This window comes from Tenrec ecaudatus, chromosome 12 (assembly GCF_050624435.1).
Source record: "Tenrec ecaudatus isolate mTenEca1 chromosome 12, mTenEca1.hap1, whole genome shotgun sequence".
NCBI classification, from domain to species: domain Eukaryota; kingdom Metazoa; phylum Chordata; class Mammalia; order Afrosoricida; family Tenrecidae; genus Tenrec; species Tenrec ecaudatus.
In genome coordinates, this window is record NC_134541.1 from 70,698,904 (window position 1) to 70,720,722 (window position 21,819).

General features: G+C 42.6%; 1 protein-coding gene across 1 annotated transcript; it reads left to right on the plus strand.

Moving 5' to 3' along the window:
- The first annotated feature begins 6,855 nt into the window (after positions 1–6,855).
- On the plus strand, positions 6,856–14,603 carry PANX3 (pannexin 3). The gene is made up of 4 exons (XM_075528001.1): positions 6,856–7,036; positions 8,615–8,757; positions 13,130–13,347; positions 13,964–14,603. Exons 1-4 carry the CDS (start codon positions 6,856–6,858, stop codon positions 14,601–14,603), a joined length of 1,182 nt encoding a protein of 393 aa, XP_075384116.1.
- The last annotated feature ends 7,216 nt before the right edge of the window (positions 14,604–21,819 follow it).

Consider the following 21,819-nt stretch of genomic DNA (forward strand, 5'->3'; position numbering starts at 1 on the left):
TCACAGAGTCCACAGGTGGATGTAACAACCTTGAACATCAATGGCCTGAATTCAGGCATTAAAAGGCAGAGGCTAGCAGACTGGCTTAGAAACCACAACCTGTTGACCTGCTGCCTAAAGGAGACACATCTCAAGATTACAGAAAAAATAGGCTGAGAATCAAAGACTAGAGAAAAATATAGCAAGCAAATGGCAATTCAAAACAAGCAGGGGTTGCAATCTTAATCTTGGACAAATTTGATCTCAAGGTTCAAACCATAACAAGAGATATGGAACGACACTATATAATGCTGAAGGGAACAGACCAAGAACCAGTGAGCATAAAAAATATGTATGTGCCCAGTAAGAGACCTATGGAATTCGTCAATCAAACTCTCCAAAAAGGAAAAAAGAAATCAAAGGCTCAACAACGACTGGCTGAGAAAGATAGATCACAGGGAAAGAAGCTTAAGAGGGAGGCTACATATCTAAACATTACGATTAGATGATTTGCCCTGATATTTTCAGAGCTCTACACTCAAAGGCAAAAATTCACATTCTTGTCAAGTCTACATGGCACATACTCGAAGACAGACCACATGCTGCGACACAAGTTGAATCTATGTAAATTCAAGCAGATAGAGATCACAAAGGCTTCTTTCTCCAACCACTATGCCATAAGACTGGAAATCAACAAACTAACAATTAAGAAAACAATTGGAGAATGAATTACTCTCTACTGAAGAACTAGTGGGTACTATCCCAGATCAGAGATGAAATTTGGAAGTTTCTAGAAATGAACGATAATTAGAACATGATATACCAAAACCTTTGGGACACAACAAAGGCAGTTATCAGAGGAAGCTTGATGCCATACATGCACACATGAAAGAGGAAGAGAGACCTATGATTGATATGCTAACACAAAAAGTACACCAATTACAGAAGAGTCAGCAGGACAATCCCACTAATAGAAAAGAAATAATAAAAATCAGGACTGATATTCATGAGAAGGAAAACAAGAAAACTATGGGGAAAATGAATACAGCTAATACTTGGTTCTTTGAAAGGATTAACAGAATTGGCAGCCCACTGGCAAATTTAGCCAAAGGAAGGAAGGAGCAAATTTCAATAGCAAGGATAAGAGATAAAACAGGAGACATTACAACGGACCATAATAAAATTAAAAGGATAATTACACAGTACTATGAAATACTGTCTGTACTTGAATGGATTCAGCATCTTGGAAGACATGGACTAATTCTTGGAAAATAATCCCACTCTAGTTTACCCCAGATGGACGTCAGGAATCTCAAGAGACCCATAGCAATGGAAGAAATAGACAAGGTTATCAAGGGATTATCAACCAAAAAATAAATCCCCCAGTCCAGAGGGCTTCACAGGAGAAATCTACCAACTATTCAGGGAAGAATTAATACCAATTCTACACAACTCTTCCATAACATAGAAAAAGATGGAAAACTCCTGAACATTTTCTATGAAGCTAGTATAACTCTGATACCTAAAGCAGGCAAGGCGCCCACAAGAATTGAAAAATATATATCAATATCCCTAATAAATATCAATGAAAAATCCTTAACAAAATACTGGCCAATAGAATACAAATGTATATAAAACAAATAATTCACCATGATCAAGTGGAATTCATACAAGGGATGCATAGATGGTTCAACATATAAAAGACTATTAGTAATATTTGCACATTGACATGAAAAAGTACCACATGATAGTATCGATAGATGCAGAAAAAACATTCAACAACATCCAACACTAATTCCTGTTTAAGACACTCAAGAAGATAGGAATGGAAGGAGAAGTCCTCAATATAATACAAGCTAGTATATAAGCCAACAGCCAATGTGGTAATCAATGGAGAAAAACTGAAAGCAATCCCATTGAAAAAGGGGACCAGACAAAGATGCCCCTTGTCCCCCACACTTACTTAACATTATACTGGAGGTCCTAGCTAACAACATCAGATAAAGAAAAGACATCAAAGGTATTTACCTGGGGAAGATAGAGGAAGAGGTGAAACTCTGCTTTTGCAGATGATATGATATTAGGAAAAATCCCAAAAGCTCCACAAAGAGAGTGCTAGAAGTGATAGACACTATCTGATAGAGGAATATGGCAGAGTGACAGGATACAAGATCAACAAACAGAAGCCTATCCAAATGCTATACACATTGGACAAGACCATGGAAGAAGGAATTAAAACTATTACCCTTCACAATAGCCAAGCACAAATTGAACTATCTAGGGATACACCTGACTAAAAAAACCCAAAAGATTTGTATGAGGAAAACTACAGAACATGCTTAAAATAAAACAAGAGTGACCTGAACAAATGGAAGACTATCTTTTGCTCATGGATCGGAAGACTCAATATAGTCAGTTTTGCCCATGGCACTATGTAAGTTTAATGTTATGGCGATACAGATATTATCATCTTACTTCAAAAATTGGAAAAGCTGATCTCCAACTTCATATGGAGAGAGAAGAAGCCCAGAATTAGCAGGGAACTCCTCAAGAAGGATAGAGTAGGAGGGCTTGCTTTACCTGATTTTAGCACCTATTATACAGACACAGTGGTCAAAACAGTGTGGTATTGGTATAATGCCATATAATTACACCAATGGAAAAGAACTGAAACCCCAGAAATAAAATCATCAGCATACAAACAACTGATCTAGGATAAGGGCCCCCAAAATATTAAATGGGAAGCAGAGAACCTCTTCAACAAGTGGTACTGGAAAAAATGGTTATCTACCTGAAGATAAATGAAGCAGGACCTTTACCTCACTCCATGCAGGTAATACTCTGGGTACATTAGAGAAACAAATCCACAGGAACTCATATGTATGAGAGAATTTTATATAAAGGGTAAGTGCACATAAAAAAGACATCCCAACCCCGTGCTGCCCAAGCCCAGAAGTTCAACATTAGCCCATATGTCTGACATCAATCCACAAAGTCCTCCTCCTTCTCACAAAATACATGCAATGATGCCGACTGCAGGAGGAAAGCCGAATCAGTGAATATGTAAGCATCTCAGCGCTTTCAGGGGTCTTCACATGGCTATTCCAGCACCCAGGGCTGCATCGGGATAGGTCAATGTGGCTTCTCCTCAGGAATGTCTTTCAGGATGAGCTTTGACAGCAGAAGCAGGGAACTGGCTAAGGCAATGGTACCCTGGTCCAACCATCAGAAAGCAAGAGACCCAAGAACTAGAAAGGCGAGAATCATTGAGCCATTTATCTTTCCACCCTTCAATTAACCCCACGTGTGTTTATTGGCCAGGTTGCCACAGTAAACTTTAACTGATCAGAGCACACTGGATCAGAAAAAGGGGGAGTTGGAGAGAGTGGAGCACATCCTGGCCCACCAGGTCCTGAGGACGATGACCCCAATTATAGCAGCCAGTCCACAGAGAGGACCACATGGGCAGCCCCACTGTGAGATTTGACGTCGTTCACTGACCCATGGCCCTTCAGGGGACAGCACTGGAGACAGTGTGGGAATTGTGCCCGACCTGATCCCACCATACCGAGGCAAAGCACTGGGGGAGTGCAGCGGAACATCAAGGGAATAGAGCAGCAAGATCCCCAGGGAATGCTGAAGGTGGACTTTGGGGCCAGGGCGTGGTGCCCCAACAGACTGGACTGGAAAACACTCCTAAGGGCCAACAAATGATCCTTGAACTAACTACAAGCATTTTTTTTCTTGTTGTGTTTTGTTTTGTTCTTTGTCAGTGGTTTGTTGTTATTGTTTTGTTGTATACTGTTGCTTTGTTTTCCTCTGTCTTGTTTCTGTACATGTTATTATCTCCACAGGTCTGTCTAAATAAGATAGGCTGGATGAACTATCTGGAGGAAAAACAACAGGACCAACAGTTCCGGGGGGACTTGGGATAGGGGGAGGTGGGAGGTAAGGAAGTGGTGTTATCAAACTGAGGGACAAGGAAACAACAGGGATCCAAATTGGTGGTGAGGTGGGAGTGGCAGGCCTGGTAGGGAATGATCAAGGGTAAGGTAACGAAGAGGTATAGCTATAACCCAGGTGGGACGGAGCATGATAGTGGGGCAGGAGGAAAGTCAAGGGACATAGAGGAAAGAGCTAGGAAGCAAAGGGCATTTATAGAGGTCTAGACAAAGACATGCACATATGCAGCTATATATATATATATATATATATATATATATATATATATATATATATATATATATATATATATATGGGGAAATAAATCTATGTGCCTATATTGATAGGTTTAATATCAAGGTGGCAGAAGGACCTTGGGCCTCTACTCAAGCACTCCCTCAATGCGTGAAAACTTTCTTCTATTAAATTGGCATTCTATGATGCTCACCCTCCCGACACAAGCGCTGAAGCTAAAGCGGGTGAAAAAGCAAATGTGGTGAAGAAAGCTGATGGTGCCCGGCTTTCAAAAGAGATAGCGTCTGGGGTCTTAAAGGCTTGAAGATAAACAAGTGGCCATCTAGCTCAGAAGCAACAAATCCCACACAGAAGAACACACCAGCCTGTGTGATCACGTGGTTCCAAAGGGATCAGTCATCTGGCATCAAAGAACAAAAAAATCATATCATTGGGTGCACACCTCCATGATACGATCACCAAGGACAAACTGGTACATAAGCAAATGTGGCGAAGAAAGCTGATGGTGCCCGGCTATCAAAAGGGATAGTGTCTGGGGTCTTAAAGGCTTGAGGGTGAACAAGCGGCCATCTAGCTCAGAAACAACAAAGCCCACATGGAAGAAGCACACCAGCCTGTGTGATCACGAGGTGTCAAAGGGATCAGGTATAAGGCATCATCAGAAAAAAAAAAAAATCTCACCATACTGAATGAAGGGGGAAGTGCAGAGTGGAGAACCAAAGCCCATTCGTTGGCCACTGGAGATCTTCTCACAGAGGCGTCTAGGGGAGGAGATGAGTCAGTCAGGGTGTGATGTAGCACCGGTGAAGAATACAGCTCTCCTCCATTTCTTAAATGCTTCCTCCCCCACAACTACCATGATCCAAATTCTACCTTGCAAGTCTGGATAGAGCAAAGGATGTATGCTGGTGCAGATATGAGTTCAAGGCACAGGGAATACAGGATGGATGATACCTTCAGGACCAGGGGTGTGAGGGGTGATATGGGGAGGGTAGAGGGTGAGTGGGCTGGAAAGAGGGAACCGATTACAAGGATCTACATGTGACCTCCTCCCTGGGGGACAGACAGCAGAAAAGGGGGTGAAGGGAGACGCCGGACAGGGCAAGATATGACAAAATCATAATTTATAAATTATCAAGGGTTCATGAGGGAAGGGGAGCGGGGAGGGAGGGGACAAAAGAGGACTTGATTCAAAGAGCTTAAGTGGAGAGCAAATGCTTTGAAAATGATGAGGGCAAAGAATGTACAGGTGTGCTTTATACAATTGATGTATGTATGGATTGGGATAAGAGTATGAGTCCCTAATAGCATGTTAAAAAAATTCAAAAGAGTTACATGGGCGACATGGTTATTTTCTATACATTGAAAGCTGTCAAAGCAAAACTTAATGACAAAATTAATATAGCCAAAAATCCAGGCTTGTGGTAAACATTTTTAATTCAGGCCTGGGGGATAAAGTCCCCCTATGCACATCTGCTATTGGAGGAATGTATGAGAAGATGCCGCAGTGGGAAGAGATAGAGCCAATAGGAATGGCTGCTTCTATAGGGAGATAAAATCAACCATGTGCTCACTTTAAGGCAGCACAGCTGCAGAGGAAGAAAGTGTGGAAAAGAGAGATTACTGCAGGAAAATGTACTTGGACTATATCTCCAACTACCAGAGTGGTGGTTTTCCAGATTCCCTCCGTACCCATCAGGGATTAAATCCCAGTTCTATTTCCCTCAGTGTTAGTATCCCACAGTCAGCCTCTAGGAATAGAAGTACTAAAGGCAAGTTGAATCTTACTAAAACTTCAATATAGGTCTAATCGAGGTCACATAATAAAAAATGAGTACTGACAGGTGGACGGTTTTCCCTCCAAATTTAAAAGTTTATGTTCTTTCCACTACTCAACACTGCCATGCATCCATCCCACGAAGCTTTTCCAGAGAGTAGGCGTGTCTAGAAAGGAATTGAAAATACATGGCAGAAATATTTTAGAAGACCAAAGGCAGAGAATGAAATTTAACATCAAGTATAGATAGGGCTGTTTCTAGGAAAGAGCCAGGGCTCAGAACTACAATCATCATTGGGACAAAGACTAGTGGTAATTCTGACTTAGCCTGGAAGGTACATCCGCAACCATAATCCATAAAATAAAGACCTTGAATCGATTGAAACCTGCTCCACCTAAATTCCACACCGATTATAGAGGCATGATTCCAGAGCACGCCCTCATCCTCCTCTCCACCACACAGCAGAAAATACTTTATTAATGAGAGGGCAGCATAAAGCCACAGTGGAACTCCCATGTGCTTAGGACCAGCCCCAGGGAAAGCAGCCTGCAATCAGTCCTAGGTAAAGTCCAGCCCATACCCAAGAAGTACCCACTACCACTAAGATTATGCCTCCCTTTAATTACTAGGGTGCCTGGCCCTAGGCCTGGCCAGTTATTGAGAGAACCACCCCTTCTCCTTGCAATGATATCCATGAGGCTAGACTGCAGATACTCTGTTCAAAGTCAGTAGCTTGAAGCTGCCATTTCCTCTCATCTGCCTTGGACCATCCTGCCACCTCCGAGTGTCTCCTGTCTACCAACTACACACACAGACACACACACAGACACACTGCCACCTCCGAGTGTCTCCTGTCTACCAACTACACACATAGACACACACACACACACACACCAGTATCATGTCACTTGCACACACAGTCTCAGAATTCATGCTCTCAGATGCCCTCCTGCCTGAATACAAAAGCCCCCAACTCAAAGGATTGCGCTTGGAACTTCCTCTCGACAAGATGGTGAAGTTTGTAGCTGTGGGCTTCCCGCTGTTGCTGATATCCCTCGCATTTGCCCAGGAATTCTCCTTCGGTAAGTTGATTCCAAGATCCTGTACAAAATAAAGTCTAGCTATTTCATTAGTATAAGGTCTGAAGTGAGAGCTCACAGAGACTGTTTGCTGACTTTGGGCTGGTGGGATTACCCAAAGGCAGAGTATGCATATGTTTAGAACACTAACACAATTTAAAAAATGTTTTTTCATCAGCTCTAATCTTTTGCAGTAAAAAAACCCAACAACTTATAAATATGCTCTTTTAGCTTCAGCATTAATGTTTTATGGTATTTCAATAACTAAAATTTTATTTTAATTCTCTTCAAGATGAAAAATTGGGTGACATTTCTTCGGAACAAAGAAGCACTAAAGGTTCAGGTTTTAGAGTCTAAAGTTTGGAAAAAATGACTTATTTTCTGAGTCTTCTTCCCACTCTCAACTAGGGCTTTATATAGATTTGGGCACATATTTTAAGTTCCTGACAAAACTGGCACCTAATAGGAAATAGATGAATCTATTCCATCTTTCTACCATCTCAGCTAGAAATAAAAATATATCATGTGGTTTCGGCTCTAGAGAAACTGAACAAGCACACTGCCTCTTTCAGAGAGAAAGTGGATTTCCTGAGAATGGGGGACTCTAGCTTTCCTTTCCATGCTAGTCACTTACTATGGTTTCCACAGTGTCTCAGTCTCCCCCTGCTTTAGCCCCAAAATGACAGAAATACTGGTTGTCACCTCTGCCTCTCTCTGGGGAATGATGGGACAACAAAAGGCAAGAGGCTCCCTGCGCGCTCTCATTCCTTCCATCACCACTCGCCCACCCTTTTTCTTTTTCTTCTTTTTAACATCATTTTATTAGGGACTCATTCAGGCAAACATATTCTAAATATTTAAGTCCAAAAGATGTCAGCATTGAAACTGATGTGATAGCAACTGTATAACAGCTTAATGGGGTTAAACTATGGAGATGAGCTCCTAATAAAATGGTTTTGGGGAAAAAAACTATTAACTATGCTTGCTTATTACATATCCCAATGTGCATTATAAAGCATCTAAAACAAGACTGTTAAAATAAACAAAAACTGCCAGGCCTCAGGAGATAATTATGGGACAACTAACGGTGCTACTTGCCTGCTACTCTGGGCATCCAGAGATAACTTTAAAATAAAAAAAAAGAACTGCCAGATTTCAAAGGCTGAGAGCACATTTACAGCAGGCCTAAAGCAAATATGAGTCATTCCTGGGAGGCACAAATGGTGACGCGTTCACTACTAACTGAAAGGTTAGCAGTTCAAATCTACCAGCAGTAGCTCAGAAGAAAGTCCTGGAGCTCTAATTCTAAAAGGTCACAGTATCGAAAATGCTGTGGAGCACAGTTCTGCTCTGAAACATAGTCATGAGGCAGAAACACTGAAACAATGCCATGAGTCAGAAGGGTGGTGTGGGAGTGGGCAAACAGTGCGATACAGCATGTCTTAATATAGCAAAATGGGAGCAGAACCCAGGAAATGGCACAGGAGGGCAGTGGCCGCCAAATTCAGAATGTTGGACACTTAGATACTCCTAGCCTCCCCTCTAACTCATGACTGCCTTAAAGCTGTATTTTTGTTCCAGGGACTCCGATTAGCTGCTTTGCTCCAAGTAACTTCAGTGCACACCAGGCTGCCTATGTGGACAGCTCCTGCTGGGACTCACTGGTTCACTACAAGCAGGATGAAGAGGGCCAATACAAGACAAAGTCTCTTTGGCCACACAAGGTAAAGTGGGCTGGGACTCGATGGCTGCCCACAACTAAGTGGAGTAGGATAGAAATGCACAATTCCATCCTCTTTTCTCTTCTTTCTTCCTGTTTTTGTTTCTTTTGGTCTTTTCCAAGTTTCAGGCATTCCTCAAATGTTTAGTGATCTTTACACCTGATTAGAAGGGTTGTGCATACTGGTAAAGCCTGTTGACTGGCAGCATTCCGTTTCAGGGGATCCCTTGGATTACTTCATGAGTAAACTCTATGGGTCATTTCTTGTCTGATGGTCAGTTTCCCCCAAGAAGAGTTCTCAATGTGTAAGGAGGTTGGGTTCAGGTGATATTGTTTAGCTGCTAGCCCTCTGGGAACTCAGCTGCAGGTCTTACTTCATATGTTTGCTTAGCTCCTTTGTCCTAGGTATGGTTCTGTGCCCTTGATGGATCTAAGTGCAGAATCTTTTTGGTTTATTCGTTCCAAAGAGGAAAAATCTCAAGCTTTCTGCCAAGAGGAGGGGTAGAGTGGCATAGTGGTTCAAACCCACCAGCCGCTCCACAGAAGAAAGATGAGGCTCTCTGTTCTCTTAAAGATCTTGTCTCAGAAACAGTCAAAGAAACCATTCAAGTCAGAACTCACTCCATGGCATTTGGTTTGGCTTTTGGACTTGGTTTCTCCAACCTGAGTCTTCTTGGTACAAAACCATTTCCTTGCCCCTAACTCAAATTTCCAACTTCCCTAAAGTCTGCTATCTCATATTATGCTACTGCTTCTCAATTTTTAACATATTTTTGGCCTGTGTTCCCTGTCCTGTTCTCTTTTCTTATGGGAGTTTTTTCTCCTTTAGTATTTCTGGGTGGGTTTGACAAAAGAGTAGAGGTATTGTACATGTCTAGTACAATGTTGAATCAGAGGCCACTCATAGCTTATTCTAGTCACAACAGTTTTCAAGGCCTCAAAATGCTATAGTTCAAGACCTAAACAAATGACTGACTTAATGAAAACCATAAATAAGGTCTCTAGAACAGAAAGTTCAAGCAGAATCTACATGGCTATAGGTTAAAGACACTAGTGTCAGATGGTTAAATTGTCTCATCATCAGGATCATTTGGAAAATTTTAAAACAAGCTTTTATGTTCTACTGTAATCCTGATAGTTGAAACAGACTCCCAAGGGGTAAGAGTATACTTTAAAGAATCATTTCTTAGACAAAAATGCAATGATTCTAGTTTTCTCTCATGGCCCATTATCGCTTCCCTTGCTTTGTCTCTCATTCAGTTCAGGAAAGACACACACACATGGGCACGCATACACACACCACATCAACTTTCTCCTCTCTCCAACAGCAATCAAATATGCTTCCTGTCTCTTTTTCTTCTAATGCTCTTCTAATAGCTTCTGAATCTCTGGTTCAGAAGGTATAAGTTCAAAATCAGATAGCCTAGTTGAAAATTCTGGCTCTCTTACCAACTAAATGTGTAACGCTTCACTTTCTCTACCTGTAAAATAGGAACACTAATAGTACCAAGCTGATGGCACCGTGATGAAGATCAAATGAAACAATACATGTTACGAATATAACACAAATGTAGCTTTAAAAAAGCTTTTACAAGTAGAGTTTTTACTGTGGTCAAGATATTGGACATAAACTTCTGAAATATGAAAGGCATTATGAGGAAATAGATGGAAAAACTTTTTATCTCAGGTAGCTAATGGTGTGGTTGAGTAGCAAAGACGTATACACATACTTGAAATGATATAGATGTCCCAAATAATTCCAAGATAGCACCTGATGGTGTTTGGCACCAGCAATAACCCAGAGATAAGGAAAGATCAATATGCATCATGATTCAAGGAATGTTACATGGAGAAAAGACTAGACCTTCTATCTATTGAGGCTTTCAGGAGCCTTGCTAGCACTGATGGATAAGTATTAGGCTGATAACCACAAGGTTAGCAGTTCAAAATCACCAGCTTCTCCTTGGAAGGAAGGTGAGGCTATGTGTCCCTGTAAAGATTTACAGCCTGGGGAACCCTATATAGGGTAGCTGAGTAAAGAGCATGGGGTGAAGGGAGGGGCACAACTGATTTCCCCCAACTTCAATTTGGAAACAAATCCAATTCTACACCAACCATAGGTTGACAGTCTCAAGACAGAGGTCAGACATTGCTATTCTGAAACCCACCATCCTCCCAGAAGCACTCGACTTCTCTGGTGGGTTTAATAATCTATTGAAATTGTTACACAAAACTCACAGACATAAATGTTTTAAAAATAATTATGGTAACATATGTACAAATATGCTTGATACAACTGTTGTTACAAGAGCTGGAATAGCCTTCAATCAAATAATCTTTTAAAATAATAAAATAAAATGTATCTATAATGGTTAAAAACAAAAATAAAGAGCTGTAAGAGCCCCCAATAAAATGATCTTTTAATTAAAAAAAGTAGCAGACGGACATTAGGCCTCTACTCAAATACTCCCTCAATGTAAGAACACTTTATTCTAATAAACTGGCATTCTGTGATGCTCACCTTCCCAACATGATCACTGAATACAAAATGGGTGTATAAGCAAATGTATTAAAGAAAGCTGGTGGTTCCCGATAATTAAAAGATATTGCATCTGGAGTCTGAAAGGTTTTGAGATAAAAGTGCCTTAGATAAAAAGCCATCTATCTGGGAAGCAATCAAGCCCACATGGAAGAAGCACACCAGCATGTATGATCATGTTGTGCCGCAGGATCAGGTATAAGGCATCAGAAGACCCCAAACAATCATATTGATGCAAATGGTGCGAGGGGGCACAGAGTGGAGCCCCAAAGTCCATCTGTAGACTATTGGACATCCCTCTCAGAAGGGTTACAGGAAGGCATGAGGCAGCCAGGGTGCACTATAGCACCAACAAAACATACAACATACTTCTAGTTCAGTGGTTCTCAACCTTCCCAATGCCACGACCCTTTAATACAGTTCCTCATGTTGTGGTAACCACCAAACAATAAAATTATTTTCATCGTTCATTCATAACTGTAATTTTGCTACTGTTATGAATCGGGCAACTCCTGTGAAAGGGTCATTCGAACCCCAAAGGGGTCGCGACCCACAGGTTGAGAACCGCTGCGCTAGCTCTTTAATGCTTCCTCCCCACCCCACCCCCACTATCAAGACCACAGTTCTACCTTATATATCTGGCTAGACCAGATCATGTGCACTGATACAGATAAGAGCTCTCAACACACAGAATCCAGGACCCCAAACTCCTAAGGAACAATAATGGGAGTAGGGACATCATGAGGATAGGGGGAAGTTGTGGGGAGAAAAGAGGAACCAATTGCAATGATTGACATATAACCTCCACCACCCCCAACCCAGGGTGACAAACAACAGAAACATGGGTGAATGGGAGACAGTGGGTAGTGTAATAAAACCAAAAAACTAACAGATAATACTCGCAATTATGGGGGATTCTTAGGGAATTGACCATTATCAGGATGAGTAAACAGTAAGGATGCCATCTTTGATCCACAGCAGTCCCCCTCCTCAGACAGCAACCAAGTCTCTCTCTAGTCCTCAACCTCTCGGCCACATGGGCTCTTGGCTTCTGCTATGTGAGCCAGAAAACCTGCCGGCTGCTCTGCCTCATGGTCTGGGTTCACGGTCTCTGCTCTTGTCACTGCTGCTTCTTCTATCTCTACCACTTTAGAAGAGGATCCCGCATGTGGAAGTCTCTGCCACTTGAGACAGGGATCTCACATGCTCTCCACTAGTGCCTGTTCTTTGATAGTCCCGGGATTCTGTCTTCTTGCTTCTGAGATGGCCCTTATATCCACAGAGGAAGGCAAAACTGACACCCACACCCACACACTCAGTAGTCTTCTACACCTTTCTGTATGGTCCACCCAATCATTTGTTAGCAGATATAGAGAAAGAGGTGGAAGAACCATAAGTAATTAATTTCATGTCACCGTAGTAGTTGAGTGGGAATCAAATTAAAATGGCAGTGGGTGAGAGCTAGAGACTGTAAGTAAAAGTCAACAGTGTTAGAGCCCCTGAATGGGCTTTAAAAGTTAAATGAAAATGCTCCCACAAGGATTCATTCTCATCCATCCCTCCCTTCTTTTCTCTCACTCTCACCTTCTGTCCTTTTCCCTCTCCTCTCCTCTCACCCACTTCCTGTATCTCTAGACAGACCCTAGATCTAAAAAGGGAGCCCAGGAACATGGAGATTTGCCATCCTGCCTCTCCCAACCTCCTTAAATTCATTTAAGTCCATAGGGAACCTTACATCCTGGGTCTTACATCACAATACCTTACTTTCTATGGCAGAAGTCTTTGCACAAGATCTTAGCATTCTGGACTCCCTCCTCAACTAACTCTCCCCCTGCAGGTTATCCCCTATTCCCTGCTGGCCTTGACCATGGTTATGTACCTGCCAGTTCTGCTGTGGCAGTATACAGCAGTGCCGGCGCTCAGCTCAGATCTTCTGTTCATCATCAGAGAACTGGACAAATCCTATAACCGCTCCATCCGCCTGGTGCAACACATGGTGAAGATCCAGAAGAGCTCTGAATCCCACGTGCATGTTTTCTGGGATGAGCTGGAGAAGTGAGTTGTCTCTTTCACTCCTTTCCGATTATTCTTTAAATTATCCTCTGAATCATACTTCTCAAGAACACACCTATATCATCCCACTATCTTTCTATAATTCCTATCAAGAGTTCTCTATCCTTTAGCAATACATGAAATCAATTTTTCTTTCATATTTACATGTCTTTTCTGCCCTACAAGCCAGATAAGTTTCTGTAGGAAACACTGCAGCTCTCAATCACTGATGTACAGATTTATGTTTATAAAATGAATTGATTTTCTGTGTAAATAGAGTACAGAGGCCCAGAACTCGAATGTAGTTATTTCAACACCATGCATGTGATCCCTGAATAAGCATTACTGCTTCCTGAGGAGTCTACTTCAGCTAAGAGGTTTAGTCTGCCTTGCTGAGTGGAAGCTCAGTGTGACCACTCCTTTATCATGGATGATTCTCTGCGTTTATTGCACTACACTTCATACTTAAGGAGTAGTTTGTGCTCAGAAAAGCTAGATTCTCATGTTAGTCAAAAATTTCATGTTGGATGCATGAATCCTTTGTGACTTCCCCCACATGGATATCAAAAGATTTGGTTTAGATTACTCCTAACCTTGCCTCCTTTCTTCCTCTGCCCAGGGCTCGGAGAAACCGATACTTTGAGTTCCCTCTGCTGGAGCACTACCTGGCATGCAAGCAGCGCTCACATTCACTAGTGGCTTCCTACCTCCTCAGGAATGCCCTCCTGCTTATCTTCATCTCAACCATCTACCTGTACCTTGGCCACTTCCACCTGGATATCTTCTTCCAAGAGGAATTCAGCTGTTCCATCAAGAGAGGGCTGCTAAATGATGAGACCCATGTCCCCCATCTTATCACATGCAGGCTGACTTTCCTGTCTCTTTTCCAGATTGTTAGTCTCTCTTGTGTAGTCATGTACACATTATTGGTTCCAGTGATACTATACAACATCACCCAGCTGTGCAGGTGGGACAAACAACTCCTGTCCATCTATGAGATGCTCCCCGCTTTTGATCTCCTCAGCAGAAAGAGGCTGGGATGCCCCTTCAATGACCTTAATGTGATCCTTCTTTTCCTTCGAGCCAACACCTCTAAGCTAATCTCTTTTAGCTGGCTGAGTGCCTTATGTGTGTTAAAGGACACAACCACCCAGAAGCAGAACATTGACACGGTGGTGGATTTCATGACTTTATTGGCTGGCTTAGAGACCTTGAAACCTAAACACCCCACCCATTGTGTATCTGTTGAACCCATGTAGCTAAGACAGCATGGAGCCCAGAAACTTACGGAGAGTAAAAATCTCTCTCTCATTCTTTAAAAGACTCATATACTAACCCACAAAAATACCCACTTTAGAATAGAACTTAGAACAAGTTCATTTCTGTTCAGCCCACTGCTGAGAATTTGAATTTCCACCCCAGATACATTGAATTAAAATACACGTTTTAAGAAAATACTGAGGTAGGTTTTATGTGTCTCCAGGTGAATCTGATTCTGTACATCTGGGGTGGAAATGCAAATTCACAGTATGGGACTGAACTAGGATGGATCAGTTCAAAACCCTGCATTAGAATGGCTAATTTGAAGGTCACTTATTTTGTATCATGTTCTCTTAAAGATTAAAGGATATCAAGAAATAAAAATGAATCTTAAAGCTGGAGCTGAAGAATCAATAAACTAAAAACATCGCTCTAGAGTAGCAGTTCTCAACCTGTGGGTCACGACACTTTACCCGGGGTTGCCCAATTCATAATAGTAGCAAAATTACATTTATGAAGTAGCAATGAAAATGATTTGATGGTTGGGGGCCACCACAACATGAGGAAGTGTATTAAAGGGCCATGGCATTAGGAAGGTTGAGAACCACTGCTCCAGAGATACTAAAGCCCATTACCATGACATTGATACCAACTTACAGTAGCCCTACATGGGTGTATGAAGCTTTATAAATCTTTATGAGAGCAGATACTCTCCTCTTCCCTCCTTGGAGCAGCTAGTAGACTTGAAATGCCATCTAACAGTGCCACAGAGTTCCCTAGACAGTGAATAAGGTTAGTTTAAATATAAATAAGGCCTTAGACATTCTACAAAGAAAGAAGGATCTAAAGGCAGGTCCTTGCAACAACATTTGTCCCATGGTTCCTCTAGGATGCGCAATCATCTTATACCAAAGAGCAAGTTGGGCAATCCAGTAAAAGAATCATAAGGATGCAAACCCCCTGGAAACTCTTGGTTGTAGTCTGAAATCTTACTAACATTAACTTGCCCAGATTGACTTGTGGAGGTTATCAGTCTTGTCCAGGTGAGCCAGGAGATAATGATGGAAGGAATGGATAATCTTCTCATCGCACTGAAAGACAGAGAATAAGGCCAAGAGCATGCATTAGTCATGGATGGAGCCTTGATGTGTCCACATGTACTTATTAAAAAGTCCTTCAGAAAGAGACAAGCCAGTCAGGGTGCAGTGTAGCAATGATGAAACATACAACTTTCCTCTAGTTCCTAAAGGCTTACCTCCGCACCCACTATCATGATCCAAATGCTACATTACAAATCTGGCTAGACCAGAGGATGTACACTGGTACAGATAGGAACTGGAAACACAGGGAATCCAGGGAAGATGATCCCTTTAGGACCAGCGATGAGAGTGGAGATACCGGGAAGATGGAAGGAGGGTGGGGTGGAAAGGGGGAACCAATTACAAAGATCTACATATAACCTCCTCCCTGGGGGGTGGACAACAGAAAAGTGGGTGAAAGGAGACACTGAATAGTGTAAGATATGACAAAATAATAATTTACAAATTATCAAGTGTTCATGAAGGACGGAAGAGTGGGGAGGGAGGGGTGCTTTACACAACTGATGTATGTATGGACTGTGATAAGAGTTGTATGGGCCCCCAATAAAATGATTTTTTAAAAGTCCTTGAGGTATGACAGTTAAGTGCTCAAATGTTAACAGAAAGATTGTTGGTCCAAATCATTCATCAATCACTGTGATGGTCAGTTAACTTGAGAAACAAATTCAGTGACACTCATATATGTGTAAGAAAGAGTTTTATATCAAGAAGTAGTTAGATATTGGCAAAACATCCCAGCCCAGTCCAGCTCAAGTCCATAAGCCTGATACTAGTTCATACGCCCCTCTTTAGACTCACACGGTCACATACAATGATGTAAAATGCAGGAAGACAACAGGCCAGTCAGGGCAAAGTCTTGTGGTTCCTATAGCAATGGACATATCTGCAGGGCTCTGGCTGCCATCAAGGACAACCATCAGGAAGGTGAAAGCAGGAAGAGAGGGGATGTTTCCATGGCCCTCCTTTTGAAATGGCCAAGCCCACAAGAAGCTACCATTAGGCTATGACCTGCTGAATACCATTTCTACACTATTATATATCTTCAAGTTGACATGAAATTATATAACTACCATAGCCACGGGTAAAACCTTGATGACCTGTTGCTCTAAAGACTGCAATCTAGAAAAGCCTCTGGGGTCGTTATAAGCTGAAAATCAATTCGACAGCATCGAACAACAAATGAAGGACTTCATTCACCAAGAGGTGGGATTAGAGGCTGGCTGTGGATTCATTCACAACTCTTAATGAAACCAACTATGTCTTTAATACTCCAAGGGGACATTTACTCCCTCTTATGGAATAACACTGGAACAATTGTGAGGACAGTGCAGGACTGGACAGTGTTTTATTCTGTTGTGCATAAAGTTTCTATGAGTCAGAGTAGACTGGATTGCATCTAACCACCACCACAACCACATTGAATAACTACCACTTGTAACTTAACATGACAAATAAGAAAGGCCTGTTAAGCCCCTTCTCTCTTACCCACTTCTCACACTGGCTTTGGTTCCTGAGCCTGCATTTAGTAAAACCTTGATCTGACTCCAAAGAGCATGTTCACTGCACAATACCATGCTGTCTCACATTTCATATTTGATTGCACATCATATATTCCTTCAGAGAATTTTTGCATGAGCCATATTGACCCTCTTTTTAAAAATAATTTTTAAAAATTATGTTGATTCTAATAAAATTAGTTAAATTCACCTAAAGCAAGCAAGAGTCTGGTATACAGACCTTCATCAATGTCATCTTATTGTAATTGGGCAAAAAAGAAAGTCCAAGACACTTCATGATCCACACCCTGCCTAGTAGTTCAGTCTTTCCTCTGTTCTCTCTCCATATACATCTTCAACTCAAATTAACTACGTGCTTACCCTTCATGTTTCCCATGAAGCGAACACTTTAATAAGCTGTCCCTAATGTTAGGAAGCCTTTCTTTGTTCTTCACTGAGCCTCCCAGGCTTGTTTTCTTTAAGAAGCATTCCCATACCTCCTCCCACCCTCCCACCCCCACTGCCTTCCCTTATTGAGTGTTAGTTTATCATCCACTATCTCCCTCTATGGGAAACCTTGTTACATTGTGTTAATATTATCAATTTTCTTACCATTATTTCCTTTTAAAGTAAGTTTCTTAAAGGATGCAACATAAGAAACCATCAATAAGTGTTTTTCAGAGTAAATAAGTAGCTTGGTAGCAACATACGCTTTGGAGCACTCAGACCCAGCTTCTAAGTAAGTTCCTAAGCTTTAAAATGCTTTCTGCACAAAGATGCTGTTTGCATCAGTTGATGGCCAGAGACAAGCAATGTAAAAATAGTATAGATAATACAACATAGCCATAACTGTTATACTAAAGAGCCATTTGAAATTATGTAAACAAAGATGTCAGAATATTGTACAATGACTATATAATAATGCAAAATGGACAAGAAGGAAGCGCATGATCTGAGATAAAGATATTAAACAAACATATTAATGTGTTAAAAGTGGTTCACTCCATGTGGGAGGATTATAGAATAGTTTTATGTTCTTGATACTGTAGTTTTGTTTTTGGTTGTGTTCTTCAGAGAAGCAAAACCAGTGACACGTATTGTGGGATGCAAATGGGTTTCTCCCTAGGTTGTCTCCCCCAAATATATGCCACACCTATGACATTGCTTGCTACACATAGTAAATGACTGTACACTTGAAGGTCAACGCAAGCTTCTTAGAAGTTATCCTTCCTAAAAGTTATCAGCCATCTAGAGCAATCAGACTGCATAGTCTGTCCCATCCTAAGTAGGGCCCACTCCCTTCTGATAAGAGTTGTGGACTGTTTCTTTGAAGGAGAGTCTAGAAGCAAGGCCAAGCCCACTCAAGGATGACCAAGTTTAGGCTGCCATCTTGAGTCTAGGGTCTGCCCATCTTGTCACATGTATACCCCTAATCCCTCCCCTTCCTGTTACATGTACACTCCTAGCTCATCCCCTTCCTGTGATGTGTATGCCTATTGTACAGCTTCTTCCTGTGATGTGTGTGGTTCCATGTAATCACGCCCCTAAGTAGATATAGGCCTTGGTCAGAAATAAAGAGGCAAGCTCTCTCCTCCCTCCCCGTCCTACTGATCTCTGCACAGACCTGGGTGCTGAGATCATGGCCATCCCAGAGGTGAGCATGCTACCTTAAAATTTGTCTGACTGCTTTATTTCACTCTCATATCTCTCCTATCTTCCATGACTTTACTATGATCTCTATATATTATAATTGCTCCTACAGACCCCATGGATGTTAGATGCTGCTTTACTCTAACAACTTTACATGTGTATATAAAGAGAAAAATTTATTATCAAGAAAATAGCTTGATAATAAAGTGGAAGCAGGTAAACCCAGTATAGGTCAAGTCAGTGGATCAGATGTTAAGAGTAAGGCTTTTCTATCCCATGTAGCTGCTGGACTGATGAACCAGAAAGCAAGAAGGCAAACTTGGAAGCAGGAAGGCCATAGACTGGTGGAGGCAGATGTGGAAGAATTCAAGATCAGCAAGTCAGGCTCACAGCTGAAAAACTGAATAAATCCAAGGAGGCAATGCAAGGGCACTGATATCTCCCAGGGCCAGCAGGCAATACAGTGGGCCATTGGCAGAAGTCCTACGAACCAAAGGTCTGCATCAGATATAGGATCCAGACCAGCATGAGATAGCCTTCTCATAGAGTGTGCTTAACTACAAGTAGGCAATACCCCGGAGGGATTTCCTTTCAATTGTAGCAGAGCTGTGACTTGAGTAGGGAGGCTGCACTCCTCCCTAATTCACCTATAAATGCATTGCTGTTATAGCAGATTCCATTATGGAGGAAATTAAATTATCCTAGGATGCATCATGGGAGAAGTCTCATTTGCTAGACCACTGAGAATCCTGGTCCAGTCAAGTTGACATAAAACCGATCTATCAGGACTGGGAAAAAATGACGACTTGATAGGGCTCACCAGTCCAGAGCGCCTGCTGCCACACCAGAAAATTGGGAGTTAAAGTGAAGGAAATGGGGAGGTAGACTCCTGAAATTAGAACTAGGGTACTAGGGTCTCTCCTGAACCCTTTTTTGCATGTGATTTCCCCTCACGAAGCAAACCAAGAATGCTTTAAAGCGCTCTAGCTTTGGCAAGCCCACGGGCGCCAGCTGCACCCTTGCCAGAAGCAGCGATTTCTCCAGGCCGATGCCCTAAAGGGGACAGAATCCCAGACACAAGGAGAACCCCACACTGGAGCTCTCCACGCTTTGGCTGTGTTAGGTAGCTTAGCCTAGGGAATTGGGAAGTCCATTACGCATGCCCAGGAGAGCCAGCAAAAGACAAAAGCTGGATTTTCCCGCCGGTGGGCTTGGATGGGCGTTACACCTGGAGCAGCCGACCTGGGCTGGGTGATTGCAATTCAGCCAATGGGATCGACCTGGGGTCGTTCACCACACCTCCCCCGGGAACCCTTGAAAAGGCAGGGACCGGAAGGGAGAGCTCTCTTGGGCTCTTGGGCGCCTGGTCTTTTGGCTTGTCTTGCTTGGGTGGTCTGGTTGTCTTCGTGGGAGGAGAGAGATCCTTGCGTGACCTGGGGCAGTCTCTGCCAGGCCGCATAGTCAGAGGAATCCTATGGGTGCCGCGTAAAACCTGATGCTTCTTTGAACTTTCATTAAATTCACTTGGATCACGAGCCCGGCTTCGGCGTGAAATCTTTCTCGCGTGGAGCTAAGGACCGAGGCTGAGATTTAGGCTGGAGAGAGAAACCTAACAGCTGCCTTTAGTTCACAACATGGGGAGTGGCGGTGGCGGCGGCGGCTAGCCATGATTTAGAGTAGAAGAAAAAGCAGATTTTTACCTGTGGTAGATCGCAATGTGGGAGAAAATAGGCAGATAGTAGGATTCCAGGGGGCAAATTTAGTTCCAATTGGTGGAGAATGAAACAACCCCCATGATAAGCTGGATCACCCCCTCTGGGGGTCTGCCTCACAGTCCCCAAATCAAAGCATATCACAAGCATAATTTTTAAAAGGGTGAAATATATATTATTGGTTAAAAACCCCACTCTGGTTGCTCAGCTCTAAGGAGCACATGGGGGAGGGAGGCTTAACATAAATCAGCATAAGAAGAAACCTAGCTAAGGAATGCCAGGACTCAGCTAAAGGGCCTGGTGGCTGTTTGCATAACAAAGGCCCACTGTAGCAAGTCTCAGCTTCAAACAGCACGGTGTTGCAGCCCAGAGACTGTGGGCGATAATTTAATTTGATTTCATTCTAGCTGGACAGGGGGATAAAAATTTAAAAATAAAGTCCTCTGATCTAGTAGGGCAACAGCAGTCTAGAAAGAACAATAAGTCCAGCTTCCTTGTCAGTGATTCTACACATAGCTGGGGAGGCCCTGCCTGTCCTGGGGCCCTAGATGGGGCAGTGGGAACACCCCAGCCCCCGCCCCTGATACAGTGATACTTAGACCACACAGCAGGTATACCAGGGAAATCCAGCACTCAACTGATAACCTGGCCATGGGTTCGATGTTGCCTTTGAAAGTAATCCCACACAGCATCTGTGGAAACCTACATCAAACAGGTACGCCATCTTGTTCCCTTGAGGAAGAGTTGGAACTCCTCCAGCCTCATGCACAGGTGATCAAGTCTGAGTTATCTCCTTACCTACTACTCTATTTCTTCTCCTTTTATTCATTAGCCCTTCTATGTTTCCCACTGCAGTCAGTCTCAATGAGCTCAGGTTTGTGTTGTTTTTTTTCCCTCTTTCTTTTTTATTCCTTTTTTTCTCTTTTACCATCTTTCTCAACTTCTATCCCATTATCTCCTATCACACGCCACTACTGGCTTTGAGGTCACTACCTCCACTTAGGGCAACTTGACCCAAATAGCAGGAGGAACTCCAGCCTGCTCTCAGTGGGAGTGATGTACACCACACAAGGAAGCTAGGAAAAACATCTACAATGCGCTGCACTGCTGAGGAAACCTCTGTCAGACCTCTAAGGTGATCTCATCAACTAGGGAAATTCTGGCCAGCACTACGGAGTCCCTGCATTAAAAGAGCATACCAATCTGCCATTGTGGGACAGGGTCAAAACCCCTATGGCCTGACATTCAAGCAATCAG

Bases quoted from the DNA above. Each gene is read 5' to 3' on its own strand.
- PANX3 (XM_075528001.1), top strand. From the start codon at position 6,856: ATGTCACTTGCACACACAGTCTCAGAATTCATGCTCTCAGATGCCCTC. The intron at 8,758-13,129 runs GTAAAGTGGGCT...CTCCCCCTGCAG, and splicing joins AGTCTCTTTGGCCACACAAG to GTTATCCCCTATTCCCTGCT. The intron at 13,348-13,963 runs GTGAGTTGTCTC...TCCTCTGCCCAG, and splicing joins TTCTGGGATGAGCTGGAGAA to GGCTCGGAGAAACCGATACT.